General features: G+C 62.5%; 1 protein-coding gene across 3 annotated transcripts in view; it reads right to left on the minus strand.

The window, feature by feature from the left end:
* ASTN1 (astrotactin 1) overlaps positions 1-9722 on the minus strand; it is a 72764-nt gene extending 63042 nt beyond the window's left edge. For all 3 annotated transcript variants that reach the window (XM_068952127.1, XM_068952126.1, XM_068952125.1), the window contains exon 1: positions 9386-9722. In XM_068952127.1, coding sequence (XP_068808228.1) covers positions 9386-9686 — 301 coding nt within the window. In that variant the 5' untranslated portion in view covers positions 9687-9722. The remainder of the gene's footprint in view (positions 1-9385) is intronic.
* Positions 9723-13212: the final 3490 nt, after the last annotated feature.

Here is a 13212-nt window from a genome sequence, read left to right on the forward strand (position 1 = left end):
AAAGAAGAGGAGACGTAACAACGAAAACCTTTTAAAGCCAAACCCAGGTCCGAGACTTGAATAAACATACACGACTCATGTAACGCATTCCTCGTTCAACCTGACGGACATTTCCACCCTCAGCAGCATGAGGGTGCTGAGTGATTTCTTCTGCCCATCAGATCTGAGCGCTCGAGGAGCGGCACGTACCCAGGAAGAGACCAGCTCCCTCTAAAACACTAAAAAAGCAGAAATGCATTTGATTTCTCCCTCCCACCAGAAGAAAGGATGTTTTGGAATAAACCTGCTGATTAGCTGCTATCTTCTTTGCAGCCTCTTGGACACACGTCGCAGACCGGGTTTGGCGGAGCCTTTGAAACAAGCCCCAGCTTGAGATCAGCCTAGAAGGCAGCTTTGCAAAGCCGGCTCCTTTAGATCCTCGCTCTCAGGCCAGCAGAGCCCAAGCACTCATTAAACGCTCTCCGCAGCAAAGTTGCTAATTCCTCCTGAATTCCCAGGGCACGTATGTCTGCAAAAGCAAGTTCCCTTGATCTCAGTTTACCCCAAAACATCCCTTTTCCTAGCACGAGAGCAAGGCAGCAGATGCATCACAGGGCAAGGGATATCGCACCACGCCGTGTCACCAGCTAAGGCAGTCAAGAGCCAGCAAGGCAGATGTGGGTAAAGCAACAAGCACGTAAAGCCAAGCAACGGCGCAAAACACCGCTTACATCTTTCAGCAGTGGCCTGCCTCTTAGGAAGTTACCATGACTGTATTTCTTCACAAGAGAATAAAAGAGGAGAAAAACCTCTATGACATAAATCTGCTAAAATGCACCAATTTCACCACCATAGAACAGGAGATCAATGCCAATAAGACCCTTTTACTCGGTTGTCGCGCTCTCCTGCGACTGAGAAAGCCGGACTTGCACTGGTTTTGGCGGAGCAACAGAGGAAAGGGCCAGGAGGTGTAGCCAGGTGTATTTTTAGAACTGGGCCAAGCTGTCTCGTTAAACAACGCTGTCCTCCCACAGCTCAGCTGCTCTGGGACGGGAACCACCGGAAAACAACTCCTCGCAGGAGCGACTGCGACCGGGAGAAGAGCCTTTAGAGAGGCCGGGGCTGCCCGGGAAGGCTTTGAGATACCGTGCGCTCTCTAGGCACGCTAGTTCAAGATTTAAGTTTCCAGATTTCCTGGTAGCTGTTGACCCCGGGGGCATCGTTAGCGGGCTGGGCTGGTGAGACCACAGGTCTGCATTGATTTGAAGCCTGCAGCGTGCTGGACTCAGCTCCCGCCTGGATCCTGCAGCCTGCGGCCAGAGCTACAAAAGACGCCCTGGCAAGAAAACGTGGGAGCACGAGCTCTCCTCTCCAAACATCTCCTCTTCCCTGCCAAAGCCAGTCAGGCTGGTTTATCTCTGACGTGCAGGCTCAGAGCGGGCAGAGCCCAGGTCTGGGGGATGGATGGTGACTCTCCAGGCCATGCAGAGTTGAGGACTGTGATCCTTGATGGCAGAAGTCCTGCCGAAGCGTGCCAAGGCCCTTCCTGGCAGGAGAAACGGCGAGGACGTGCAATGGCACACGTGAAAAGGCAAACCATCCCAGCTTGCCCTGAGCCACCTGACCCCACGCTGGAGCTGGGTCCTTTAGTCATTTCAGACATACTCTCCGGTGTCATCACTCTCCGGTGGAGCTCCCCTCCTACTGCAGCTCCCAGGCCCCTTTCTCTCCTCACGTCAAAATCCCACCATCCTCCATCTAAGACGGGCTGTTGTCTGCCTAAGGAGCGTTTTTAAGTCTCGAGCCAACTCTTCAAAATGCCTCTTTCTCCTCGTTGGAGAAATCCCCCGTTACAGGATTAGGCTTGCTTGCTGCAATACCAGTTATCCGTACTGCAGTAGCGCTAGCAAGGAAAGGGAACCCACTGGACCGGGTGCTCTCTAGTCCCGGGAGGGTGCAGCAGGTTTTCCAGCAACGTTGCCCTCTTTCTCTCGCCCCTCTTGGGATGTTCAAATTAATTGGCTTGTTTCCTGGAGCTTTTAGCTGGAACAAATAAAAGGAAAGGGGTGGGTGCAAAACCCATAATAAGGTCTACAGTTCCTTTGAGCTACAAGGACTGCTTTAAATTTCGGGTGGGTTGTTTTGTTTTTTTTTTTTAAAGGAGGAGGTTTCCATGGTAACTGTCTTCCATCACCCAAGAGCCAGCCCCCAGGATATTTCGAGGTTGCAAGTTCTGCTTTCCCAGGCAGGGATGCTGTTGTGACAGCTCGCTCACTGCTGATCCTGACCATCGCAGTCCGCATTTTACGGCCGGAGGAGGAGGAGGGCACGGGCCAGGGGTGGGAAAAAGAGCCCCGTACCCCCAAACCCAGCACGCAGCTCCCCGCGCACCACCTCACACCTCCCAAAAGCCTGAGCAGACATGGGGGAAAGCTCCCCAGGGGCTTCCCAACGCTGCCAGCGACGCGGGGCACGGGCTGCGCGGAGGGGGCTGTATTCGTGGCGAGAAGGTAAATCCTTGCTGCAGCTCCTCTAGGCGATTCCTCCTTTCCCTGGAGGAAAATCACGGCCACGGGGAAATCCCACCTCCCAAAATTGCCTCGCAGGTCCCCTGAAACGCAGAAAGCCCCAGGCGGGGGCCACATTCAGAGAGCGATGCATGCTCTCGCCCCAAGCATCCCCGCATCCGGGGAGCGGAGCAGGGTTAGAAACAGCAGCGCGGGAGCCGAGGATGCTCTCCTGCAGGCGGGCGCTCCTCTCCGTTAAGCCGCAGCTGGAGACAGCCCCAAACTGGCCATCAGCATCTTCCTTTATCTAGACAAATCCCCCCGGTGCGCGAGTGTTACGGTTCAGGGCGAACTGTCAGCCACGGGCACGGCGGCTGCAGAAAAGCCCGAGCCGATCTGCAAGGAAAAGGACATCCAGTCGCACATGATGGCGCCTTCGCCGCTCAGATCCCTCTCTAATCCCGCAGGGCAAAAATTCCTTCGTTTGAAGGACTGCTCTGCACTGACACTCAAAGAGACGTGATTTCATATCCTCCATTTAGCTGGATAAGCAGCTATTTAAATTTAAAGAAAAAAAAAGGAGAGAAAAGAAAAAACACGGAGGTAGGCATTGGGATGGGGCCCAGGAGCAAATCCTGCTGGTTTGGGAGCCCGACGGGGTGCAGAGAGCGGAGGGAACGAAGGGGTGAGCGTGCCCAAGCATCACCTTCGCCCCTGAGACCAGAGCCGATTCCCCCGGCTCAGCGAGGTCTGCAAACCCCCGGGGGGACCTGTAGGCGCCGGGATGCTCCAGCCCCGCGCAACAGGCACGAGAGCCGGCCGTGCGCCAGCCCAGCGCCCGCCGGGGCGGCCAACACGGCAGGCCGGGTCCCCCCTGCAGCAACCGTGCCCGGGCACAAAAAAAAAAAAAAAAAAAATATATATATATATATATATATATACACACACACACATATATATATATGCTAACCCATCTCGCTCCCCTTTCCGCTTTCTGGGTCAGCGCGATCCCCTCCGCAGCCCTGCTGTCACTGGAGCTGGCATGCTGGATGCACGGTTGCCGTGGTAACGGGTTCCCAGAGACAAAAATCCCTTTTTTTTTTTTTTCCTTTTTTCCCTCCCCCTCCCTAGGACCTCCGCATCCGGCACGAACCGTAGGCCATCAGCACGGCCGTAAGGACGGGACGCCCAACCCGCGCCTCCCCTCCCAAACCTCCGCCGGCCTCCGGCTCGGATGCGGCTTGGCCGCGGGGGACCCTCGTAACCCCCCCTGCCCCGCGTCCCCTTGCGCCGCGCTCAGCCCACGGCCACCCTCGCCAGCCCGCTGGTGATTTGCTCCACTGAATTTCGCCCGCTCTTTCGCGGCTCGGTTTTCTAAGACCCCAGTGCAATTTTTTTTTTTTTGATTTCTATTTATTTATTTATTCTGCTGCAGGCTGCCCTCACCCTTGCAGCGACAGCCTGCCCTCTCTGCACGGCCCCGGGGGATGTCCCCACGGCGGGGGGACACGTCACCGCGGCGCTGCAAAAGACCCAGGCGCCGGAGCGGACCCAGCCCAGGGCGAGACGGGCAGCCGCGTCCCCTCTCCCCGTCCCAGAGGGGACCGAAGCGCAAGCGCCCCGCGGAGCGCCACTTCCGCAAACAGCCCGGCAGCACGCGGCCCGCCGGGACGCGAGTGCCGAAGGCGCCCAGCGTCTCCCGGCCCCGCGCCGAGCCGAGCGGCTCTGCTTCCTTCTCCCGTCGGAAACTGGGACAGCTCTGCAGAGCACGAGCCATCCGCAAGGCATGCATACATATATATATATATATTTTTTTAAATATATATATATATATATATATATATGTATATATATATTTATATACGGGCGCACACACAGCCGGCACAGCTTATTTTAGGCCCAGCTCCCTTGGAAGCAACCCAATCCCCTTGCAAGCAGGCAGAGCGGCGGGAAGGGGAAAAAGGAGGTGCTCCGGATGCTACGGACCACGTACCGCCAGCAGCGATAACCTCTCCCGGAGGGAATACGAAGGGAAGTGACATGCCTGGATTCGCACCTGCGGCGCCAGCAAATCCAGGCGCCGGCCTGGAAAATACAAACGCGTCCGCTTCCCCAGCAGCAAAGCGGATGTCTCCTTTGCGGGTAAAACCTCTGCCAGGTGTTTTGATGCCTGCTCAGAGCAGCCCAAACGAAAGCCGAACGGGTCTCGAAGCGAGCTGAATTTTTCGGGTTGCGTCTTCGGCCGGCCACGCGGGAGCACACGTCGCTCCGCCGAATTTCAGTGCAGGCGACAGGGCCCAGGACCAAAGCCAAGTTCAATTAATGGCTCACAATCTTATTAGAGAAATTATTTCAGCATCTTGAGTAAAAGTCCGATCTACCCACTCCGTTCCATTAGTCAGGCTCATTTAGTAATTCAATCAATCTCAGCAAGGCAATTGCGCTCCTCTGGTATAATTTCACTTGGTTTTTCTCTAGGTGCTTAGGAATTTCTTAATATTTGCTCCATTATTTCCCCATTACACCCCTCCGCAGGTGCAAGGGCAGCGCCGAAGCGCCGCTGGGGCTCTTGCGCCTACCCGGCCGCAGCAGGGCGGCCGCGACCCACGCCGGCCCTCGGACGCGGCGCGGCCTCCCCGGGAGGCGCTTCGGGGCAGGCAAGCCTCGACGGCCCGGTTCCCGCGCCGCGTCCCAGCCAGCCGCCGGCGCCACGCTGCTTCCCGGCGGGGAAAAACCTGCTCGCCCAAAAAGCAGGGCCAGACCTTGGCGGGGCGGAGGGGGAAAACCGGAGCGAGCCCCGGAGCGACGGCTTTGGGGGCTCCCAAAGGGTTTTTGGGCTCCCGGAGGGTCCGCGTCTGACAACCCCCGGGGGCGGCAAAGCCCCGTGCTAGACCCGGGAGTCATTTGCCAGCAAAGCAAAGAGCTTAGCAGAGATTTTTTTTTTTTTTTTTTTAAAAAAAAAAGATTAGACATTTCGGGGAGATAATCAAGAGCAGTTAAATATGCCCAGCTCATCCGCACCTTTGAAAAATCTCACCCCTCTAAAAAATTGGAATCGATTTTGTATTTAAAAAGGAACCTATTTAATCTAAAAGTAAGCTCGTTTGAAATCATGACAGCTTGTATTAAGGCCTGAGTTTATGATAATCTATTAAAGTCGTTTAAGTCAAGCACCCTGGAAGCACCCCGTGCGGCTGACGTTCCCGGGAAAGGCGGCGCGGGAACGGGGGGACGGCGGCGGCGGCGGCGGCCCGGCTGCGGTCCCCGGCCCGCCTGGGAAAGCGGGAGACGCTTCTGGGGGCGCAAGGGGAAACGCCGCCTCCGTTTCAGAGCGCCCCAGGGCCTCCCGGTCGGAGACGCTTGGACCTGAAACAGAGGGAGGCAGAAAAGGCTCGTTTAGCTCTGCCAAACCCTGGAAAACGGAGGAGCGAAAGAGGAAGCCATCGACCGTCTGACAATCCTGAGGTCTACGGTGCCGGCGGTTCAACTCACTAGCTACGGCTTCGCGTTCCTTCGTTTAAGTCACCTGCAACCCAAAACGCGTTTCGAGGCTTTTCTTTCCATGCACGGCGCACGGGGCGGAGAAGGAAAGCCATCCAAAGCTGTCGTGCAGTTTTTAACGGCATCCCCCCCCCCCCCCAAAAAAAAAAAAAAAACAAACTCAACAGCCCACGCAAGCGCGAGTCCAGCGACGGACACGGCAGAGGTGGATGGAGGCCGCCCGGCTGGGGAGACGGGGTTGCAAAGGTTAGCCGAAACGCAATACCGAGCTGCAAATCTGCACTCCCTAACGGCTACCGCGCCGCGAAACTCGGCCTGTCCTCCGGGCGGGGAACAGCAAGCGCAACACGACGCGCAAGGGCCTCGTTCCCAAGGGACGCTCTCTACCTCCTCGATGACTTAAACCAGGAGCAAACCCGGCCCTTTCAAAGGGGCTCGCGCCGGCCCCGCTCCCGCGCCCTCCCCACCAGAGCTACGAGCGGAGCGAAAAGCCCCGCGGGGCGGCGGGGGGGAAACCCCTGCGGCGGTCCTTCCCCTCCAGGACGCACGGAGGGGCTTTTAAGGTGCTTAGCGGGGTGGCCGAGGACGGGCGCGAACCCAGCAGCCAACCCGATTTTCAGCGAGCACCGCACAGCCGCTCTCCCAAGACCTGCGTTTGCTCCAGTTGGAAGAGAAACCTTGACCCCCGGCGCGCGGCCCCGTGGCACGGCACGGCGCAGGCGACGGCGCGCGTCCAACGTCGCCGCTAAGGCTGGCCAAGCGGGAAAGCGCTCGAATTACTGAAGGGGTTTTTGAAGAGCAGGAAGGGGTCACAAAGAAACGGGGGCAAACTCCCCGACTCTGCCCACGTCACCCCACAAATACCTCTGCGAGGGCTTTGGTTAATCGTGCAAATGGCCTGCAAGGCACCGAGATGCCAGGGAAGACGTTACAGGGGATGAATTATGAAGAGGGGTAAACGAGTGCAAGGCGAGATCCCCCCGGCGTAGCGTGCACGTTTCATTGAAAGAGAGGGCCCGCAAGCCTGAAGCCTGCTCTGCTGCAGCCACGCCAGGGCAGGGGGGAGAGGCGGCGCGGCAGCGGAGCTGCTCCTCTTGCTGCGCCCGCTCGCCCCGAAGCCACCGCTCCCTGGCGGGAAAACCTCCCGCGGTTTCTCCAGCGGCGCGGCCGACCTGCAGCGCGCTCGCGGCGACGCCAGCCCTCCGGGTTCGGAGACCGCGGCGCCAGCGGCAGCAGGAGCGGCAGCCCAAGGGCGCCCGGTAGAGACGCGTCCAACCAGACCGGGCTCAAACGCCAAGAGAACACCAGCGCGCGTGTGGGTGTATGCATTACACGTCGCTATTATACAGTATTATACATTCAAAGTCAGCAAGGCAGGCACGGACCAACTATCCAGTCGGGATTTTGACTGGGACAGTGCAATTAGGGCTGCGTGAAACCTCCTGGCTACAGCCCAGGTTACTGAAACACACCTTCTGCAGACCTAAGCCCCCATCCTGCACGGAGGGGCTCACGGAGACACAGAGAGCTACCAACATCAGTGCTACGCCGTGGCCGAACGCGGCCACATCCACCCGCAGAGCCCTCAGCGACACTCCACGGACTCAGGTCTCTGGGTGGGTGTTTCCCCCAGACTGGGGCTCCCTGGATCCAGAGGGCCTTTCTGAGTTACCAAGCCTTGGTCTTGCAAGACCTGAGGACTTCCAGCATGCAAAAAGCAGCGCTCAGGTTAAAAGAAAAAAAAAAAAAAAAAGAAGTACCCGCACGTGCTAAGGTGGCCTTGGTGGCCTTGCCAGCTTCAGAGCAAGCTGGACCATCTCTCCCTGCACACTGTTCCACCTGGAGAAGTCAAAGCCAAGTCAAAGCCACGGCAAACAGAGGGCCCAGCAAGGTCCCTCAGCTCCCCCGTGAACTGCCCCGTTCTGCCAGCCCTGCAGGGGCCCCGGCATCCCGGGGCGCTTGCATCGAAACCACCTCTGGCGTCTCCAAAGCCCAACGTCTGAAAGAGCTGGTGAGGACCCACGGGCAGAGCAGCGGGAGGGCAGACCCAGCCCTCCAACGCACGGCAGCCTTTCAGGGGACCGATGTCCCAGGCGGACAGGACAGCCCGACCCAGGGCCCGGCCGGCTAGCAGAACCGAATTTCCTGCCTCCTCAAGGCAATAACGTTCGCGAGACCCCAGCCGCTAGATCGACCTGCGTCGGCTTTGCGAACCCATGACAGAGGGGAAGGGGCCGTCGGGCAGCGCGAATGGCCGTCCGCGCTCCCCAGCGCGTCACGCCTCGGGGATACGCCAAGAGGACCCCGGCGGGGGCAGGCCCAAGGGGGTCCGGGGGCCAGCGCCGGCGGGGCGTCGACGGGGCGCAGGGTGGCGGCGGCGGCGGCGGGCGCCAGCCGTGCGCGCACGCGCCTCCCTGCCCGCGCGGCCCCGCTGCATCCGCGCCGCTGCGGGCCCCGGTTGCCACAGCAACGCTGGCCTGCCTCGCCGCCACCGCCGCAGCATCGCGCAGAGGGCTCGTCCCCCCCCTTCCCCGGCCCGCCGCCCCCTCCCCATGCATCCCCCCCCACCCCAGCCCTTCTCCCCCGGGTGCATCCCCGCACCGGCCCGGCGGCAGCACCCCCCCATCCCAACCCCGGCCGCGGTATTTTCACAGCATCCCCAGCCCAGCGTTTGCCTTTGCCTCGGCTCGGGTGACAAGGTGGCATTGCCCAGCTCCTTCTCCCCGCGGCCCCCACCCCCGGCCAGCGTGCATGCCACGCGCCGTGCGAGCGCATCTCTTCGCGGGCCCACGGCACACAGGCGAGGGTGGCTTTGGAAAACTTCCCAGGGCCCAAGCATGGTGGGGAGAGGCCCTGGGGCTAACGCGAGGATGCCGCAGCGGGAGGAAGGAAGGGTTGCCCAAGGCCGGCGGGTGCAGGGGCAGCGGAGGGGCCAGCCTGCAGGCGAGGGAAGGGGTGCGCGCCGACACCCGGGTATCAAAACGACGGTGGCGCTCGTGACGGGCAGGGATGAAACAGGCCTGCTCCTGCTCGCAGCCAGCCCAGCACAAAGGCAGGCAGGAAAGCGGTGGCTTGACCGGTGCCGAAACCACCCGGCGACCGCCGGATTCTGGCCAGCCGCCCCCTCCGAGGTGGCGAGTCAGCACCGAGGCCTGGCGCAAAACCTGGCCCACGTCGGTAGGTCTGGCCTAAGCCTGGCGCCTAGGCAGGTGCAGCAAGGAAGCGGGGCTGCGAGCCGGCGAGATGCGAGCCTTCTTCCCCCGCGGAGCGTGGCGGGGACCGCGGTGGGGACCGCGGTGGAGGGACCACAGTGGGGACTGCGGTGGGGACCGCGGTGGAGGGACCACAGTGGGGACCGTGGTGGGGGGGACCGCGGAGGGGGGACCGCGGCGGCTCACCCAGCACGAAGTAGGGCAGCTCCGTGTTCTCCAGGTCGTCCACCACCACCATCTCGCCGGGGAAGTCGTTGCGCACGGAGAAGAGGAGCTTGGGCTCGGCGGCCGAGGGGCTGTGCATGATGCTGAGGTCGTTCTCCCGCAGGAAGGGCAGCGCCGACACCGTGATGCTCTTCAGCTTGCACTCCAGCTCCTTGGCCGCCGCCGCCGCCGCTGCCGCCGCCGCCGCCTCCGCCTCGGCGGGGCCGCTGCCGGCCGCCAGGCAGCAGCCGGCGAGCAGGGCGCAGAGCCCGGCCAAAGCCATCTTGGAGCCCCGCGCCGCGCTCCCAGCGCCGGCCGGGCGGCGAGGGGCGGGGACGCGGGGCCCGGCGCCTCCCCGCCCGCCCCGCAGCCGAGCCCAGCCCAGCCCAGCCCAGCGGCGCCTCCCCGCCCGCGGCGGCGCGGCTCGGCTCGGCTCGGCTCGGCTCGGCTCGGCGCCCTCCGCCCAGCTCGGCTCGGCTCGGCTCGGCTCGGCTCGGAGCGGCGCCCTCCGCCCAGCTCGGCTCGGCTCGGCCCGGCTCGGCTCGGCGCCCTCCGCCCAGCTCGGCTTGGCTCGGTCCGGTCCGGCTCGGCTCGGAGCGGCGCCCTCCGCCCGGCTCGGCTCGGCTCGGCTCGGCTCGGCCTGGCTCGGAGCGGCGCCCTCCGCCCAGCTCGGCTCGGCTCGGCTCAGTTCGGCCTAGCTGGGAGCGGCGCCCTCCGCCCAGCTCAGCTCAGCTCGGCCCAGCTCGGAGCAGCGCCCTCCGCCCAGCTCGGCTTAGTTCGGCACCCTCCACCCAGCTCGGCTCGGCTCGGCTCGGCGCCCTCCACCCAGCTCAGCTCAGCTCGGTCTGGCTCGGCGCCCTCCACCCAGCTCAGCTCAGCTCGGTCCGGTCCGGCTCGGCTCGGCTCAGCGCCCTCCGCCCGGCTCGGCTCGGCTCGGCCCGGCTTGGCTCTGCCCAGCTCGGCTCGGCGCCCTCCACCCGGCTCAGCTCAGCTCGGCTCGGCTCAATTCGGCTCGGCGCGGCGCCCTCCGCCCAGCTCAGCTCGGTCCGGCTCGGCTCGGAACGGCGCCCCTCGCCCAGCTCGGCTTGGCTCGGCACCCTCCGCTCGGCTCGGCTCGGCTCGGTCCGGCTCGGCCCGGCTCAGCTCGGCTCGGCTCGGCCCGGCTCGGAACGGCGCCCCTCGCCTAGCTCGGCTCGGCTCGGCGCCCTCCGCCCGGCTCAGCTCGGCTCGGCTCGGTCCGGCTCGGCTCGGCTCGGCTCGGCTCAGTTCTGCTCGGAGCGGCGCCCCTCGCCCGGCTCGGCTCGGCTCGGTTCTGCCCGGCTCGGCTCGGCTCCGAGCGGCCCCCCCGGCCCAGCCCGGCTCAGAGCGGCACCCCCCACCCAACTCGGCTCGGCTCGGCGCCCCCGGCCCGGCCCGGCCCGGCCCGGCTCGGCTCAGTCCCTTGTGGAATCAGGCTGCCGAGTGCCTCAGGGCTGGTGCTGTTGCCCCCTTTTGTGCCATGGGAATAGCTTGCAAATATCCCCCCCACCCCACCCTGAAGGGGCTGCAGAAATACCAAGTTCACCAGCTTGCCTATCTTGCGAAAAAAAATATATATATACACACACATATATATATAGGGAGAATCAGGGCCAACCTCAGCTCTGAATGGGTTTTTTCTGTCTAACGCTTTTTTCTCCTTTTTTAGGGAGCTCCAAATAGCACCACGCGCAGCGGCTCTGCGCTGGTTTAAGACGCTCGCCTCCTTTTCGGCGCAGGGACCCCCAGCGCAGAGCAAGCCCGCGCGCCCCAGGCCGCCGCGCCCGCCGCTGCCGGCGTTTCCCTCCGTCCCTCCTGCCTCGACTGCAGCCGAGCGCAACGTGCGCTAGCCTGGCCTGGAAGCTGCCACGGGGCTGGGCCAAAAACCCCAAGGGAACGAGGACTGCTTTGCTCTGGTCTCCTTTCTGACTTGGAACAACCCTCATTGTTACCCGTTGCTGTGGACTAAGCAGGTAGCATAATTTCTCGGGGTAAAAAAACCCCCAAAATACTAACCCGAAAGCATCAGCTTTGTGCTCCAGTCGTGTTAAAAATCAGAGCCAAGCACTAACGCCCTTCATAAAACGCTGATGATGTTTTCACGAGCTAACTAGTTGGGAAAGCGCGAGTTACAGCGCAGCAACGCTTCCCTCCAGCCCACTAGTCACCTGCAGTTTTCAACAGGGGCAGCAAAACCAAATAACTCCCCCCCCCCCCCAAAAAAAAAAACACAGAAAGCAAAGCCGCAGGACAAACAGGCACGCCTCCCCCTCCCTTTGGCAGAAGGGACTACCCAAAACCCCGCTGGAGGTGTCCACGCTCACCCGGGTGGGTGCCCCACCGGTTAATGCCAGGCGGCTAAAGCGGTCCAACCTCCCAGCACGGGCCAAACCCGCCGGCACGAGCGAGCAGCGCCCACCCGGCCGGCAAACTTTGCCTTCTGCCGCAGCCCTTTCCCGCCGGGAAACGCAACCCATGAAATAGCTCCGGCGCGAAGCGTTCAGGGGAAGGCCCGAGAAAGCCTTTTCGGCTCGGGTCTGGAGGCTGACGGCGTCCCCTTAACATCTAACGCAGCACGAAAAGGAGAAAACAACGGGCTTCGTCGAATGGCATGAATAATAAATACAAATAAATAAAACATTTAAAAATAAACCAGCGAGGAACAGAATGGCAAATCCGGTGTCCCCAACTGCATCCTAATGCCGCCCGCTAGAAACTTTTCGGCGTTTGACTTCTGCATCCCGAACCTCGTTATTCGTTTAATGCAACGGATGGCATAATTTTGCAAAAACTTAATTCCTCTTAAAAACCAGAAAAAGCCTCCGCTGCTCTGTCTTCGTGCGCTGATGGGCCCTGCCGAAGCACCAACAGGGCCGCGCAGGGTTGCAGTCGGGAGGCCAAACAAAATGCAACCCCTCGCTTCAGGGCAGCGTCGCCCGCCTTTGCTCGCAGACCGGCTCCGTGTCCGGGGGGCGGTGGGGGGACCAGGACCTCCCCCCCCAACCCGCCCCGGGCGATGCGCTGCGCAGGGAAGCGGCCTCGGGAAGCCAGGCGGGAGCGGCGAAGACCTTGAGCGTGGCGCGGGTGATGGACGCGCTTGCCTAGCGCAAGGAGAGCCCTATCCATCTGCTGAGCGGCAGAGCGAGGGGAACCAACGTTTTCCTGCAAAACAGGGCAACGCTGGACGGCGGGGGGGGGAGGCGGGGGGATGCACCCGCGCCTGCTAGAGGGCACATGGGCGCTAACTGCCCCTCGGGGCTCGGTAAGCGAGGCAGGGCAAACAGCAAGCCTCGAGCGGCTTGGGGCTACGCTGAGCGCCACCAGCACCACGAATGATTTCCGCGTGTTTCTGCGTGCACCTCCGCCCGCACCGCCCAGGGGTGCGCGCGTGTCTGTGCGTACCCACCTTCCCACGCCGCAGGGGCGTGGGTTTGCGTAACCGGTTACCCCTCACCCCACGGTGTGCCGGTGCGCCTGGACCACCGGCACCACCACCACCGCGGGACGGGACGGGACGGGACGGGGCGGGGCGGGCGGACCTGCCCCCGCCCGGTACCCGCTCCGCTCCACGCCGCGCCGCTCCACGCGAGCCCACCGCCCCCGACCCGCCGCTTCGCCCCGCCCCGCCCAGCCGCGGCCAATAGCGGCGCGGAGCCGGCTCGGGGCGCGCCAATGGGAGCGGGCGGGGCGGCTGCCGGCGCCTTTTATTGGCCGCCGCCGCTGCATATATTATGGGGCGGCAGCGGGGCGAGCGTGGAGGCGGCGAGCGGCGGCGGCACCGGCGGCCGCGG

Source organism: Struthio camelus, chromosome 8 (genome assembly GCF_040807025.1).
Source record: "Struthio camelus isolate bStrCam1 chromosome 8, bStrCam1.hap1, whole genome shotgun sequence".
NCBI lineage: Eukaryota > Metazoa > Chordata > Aves > Struthioniformes > Struthionidae > Struthio > Struthio camelus.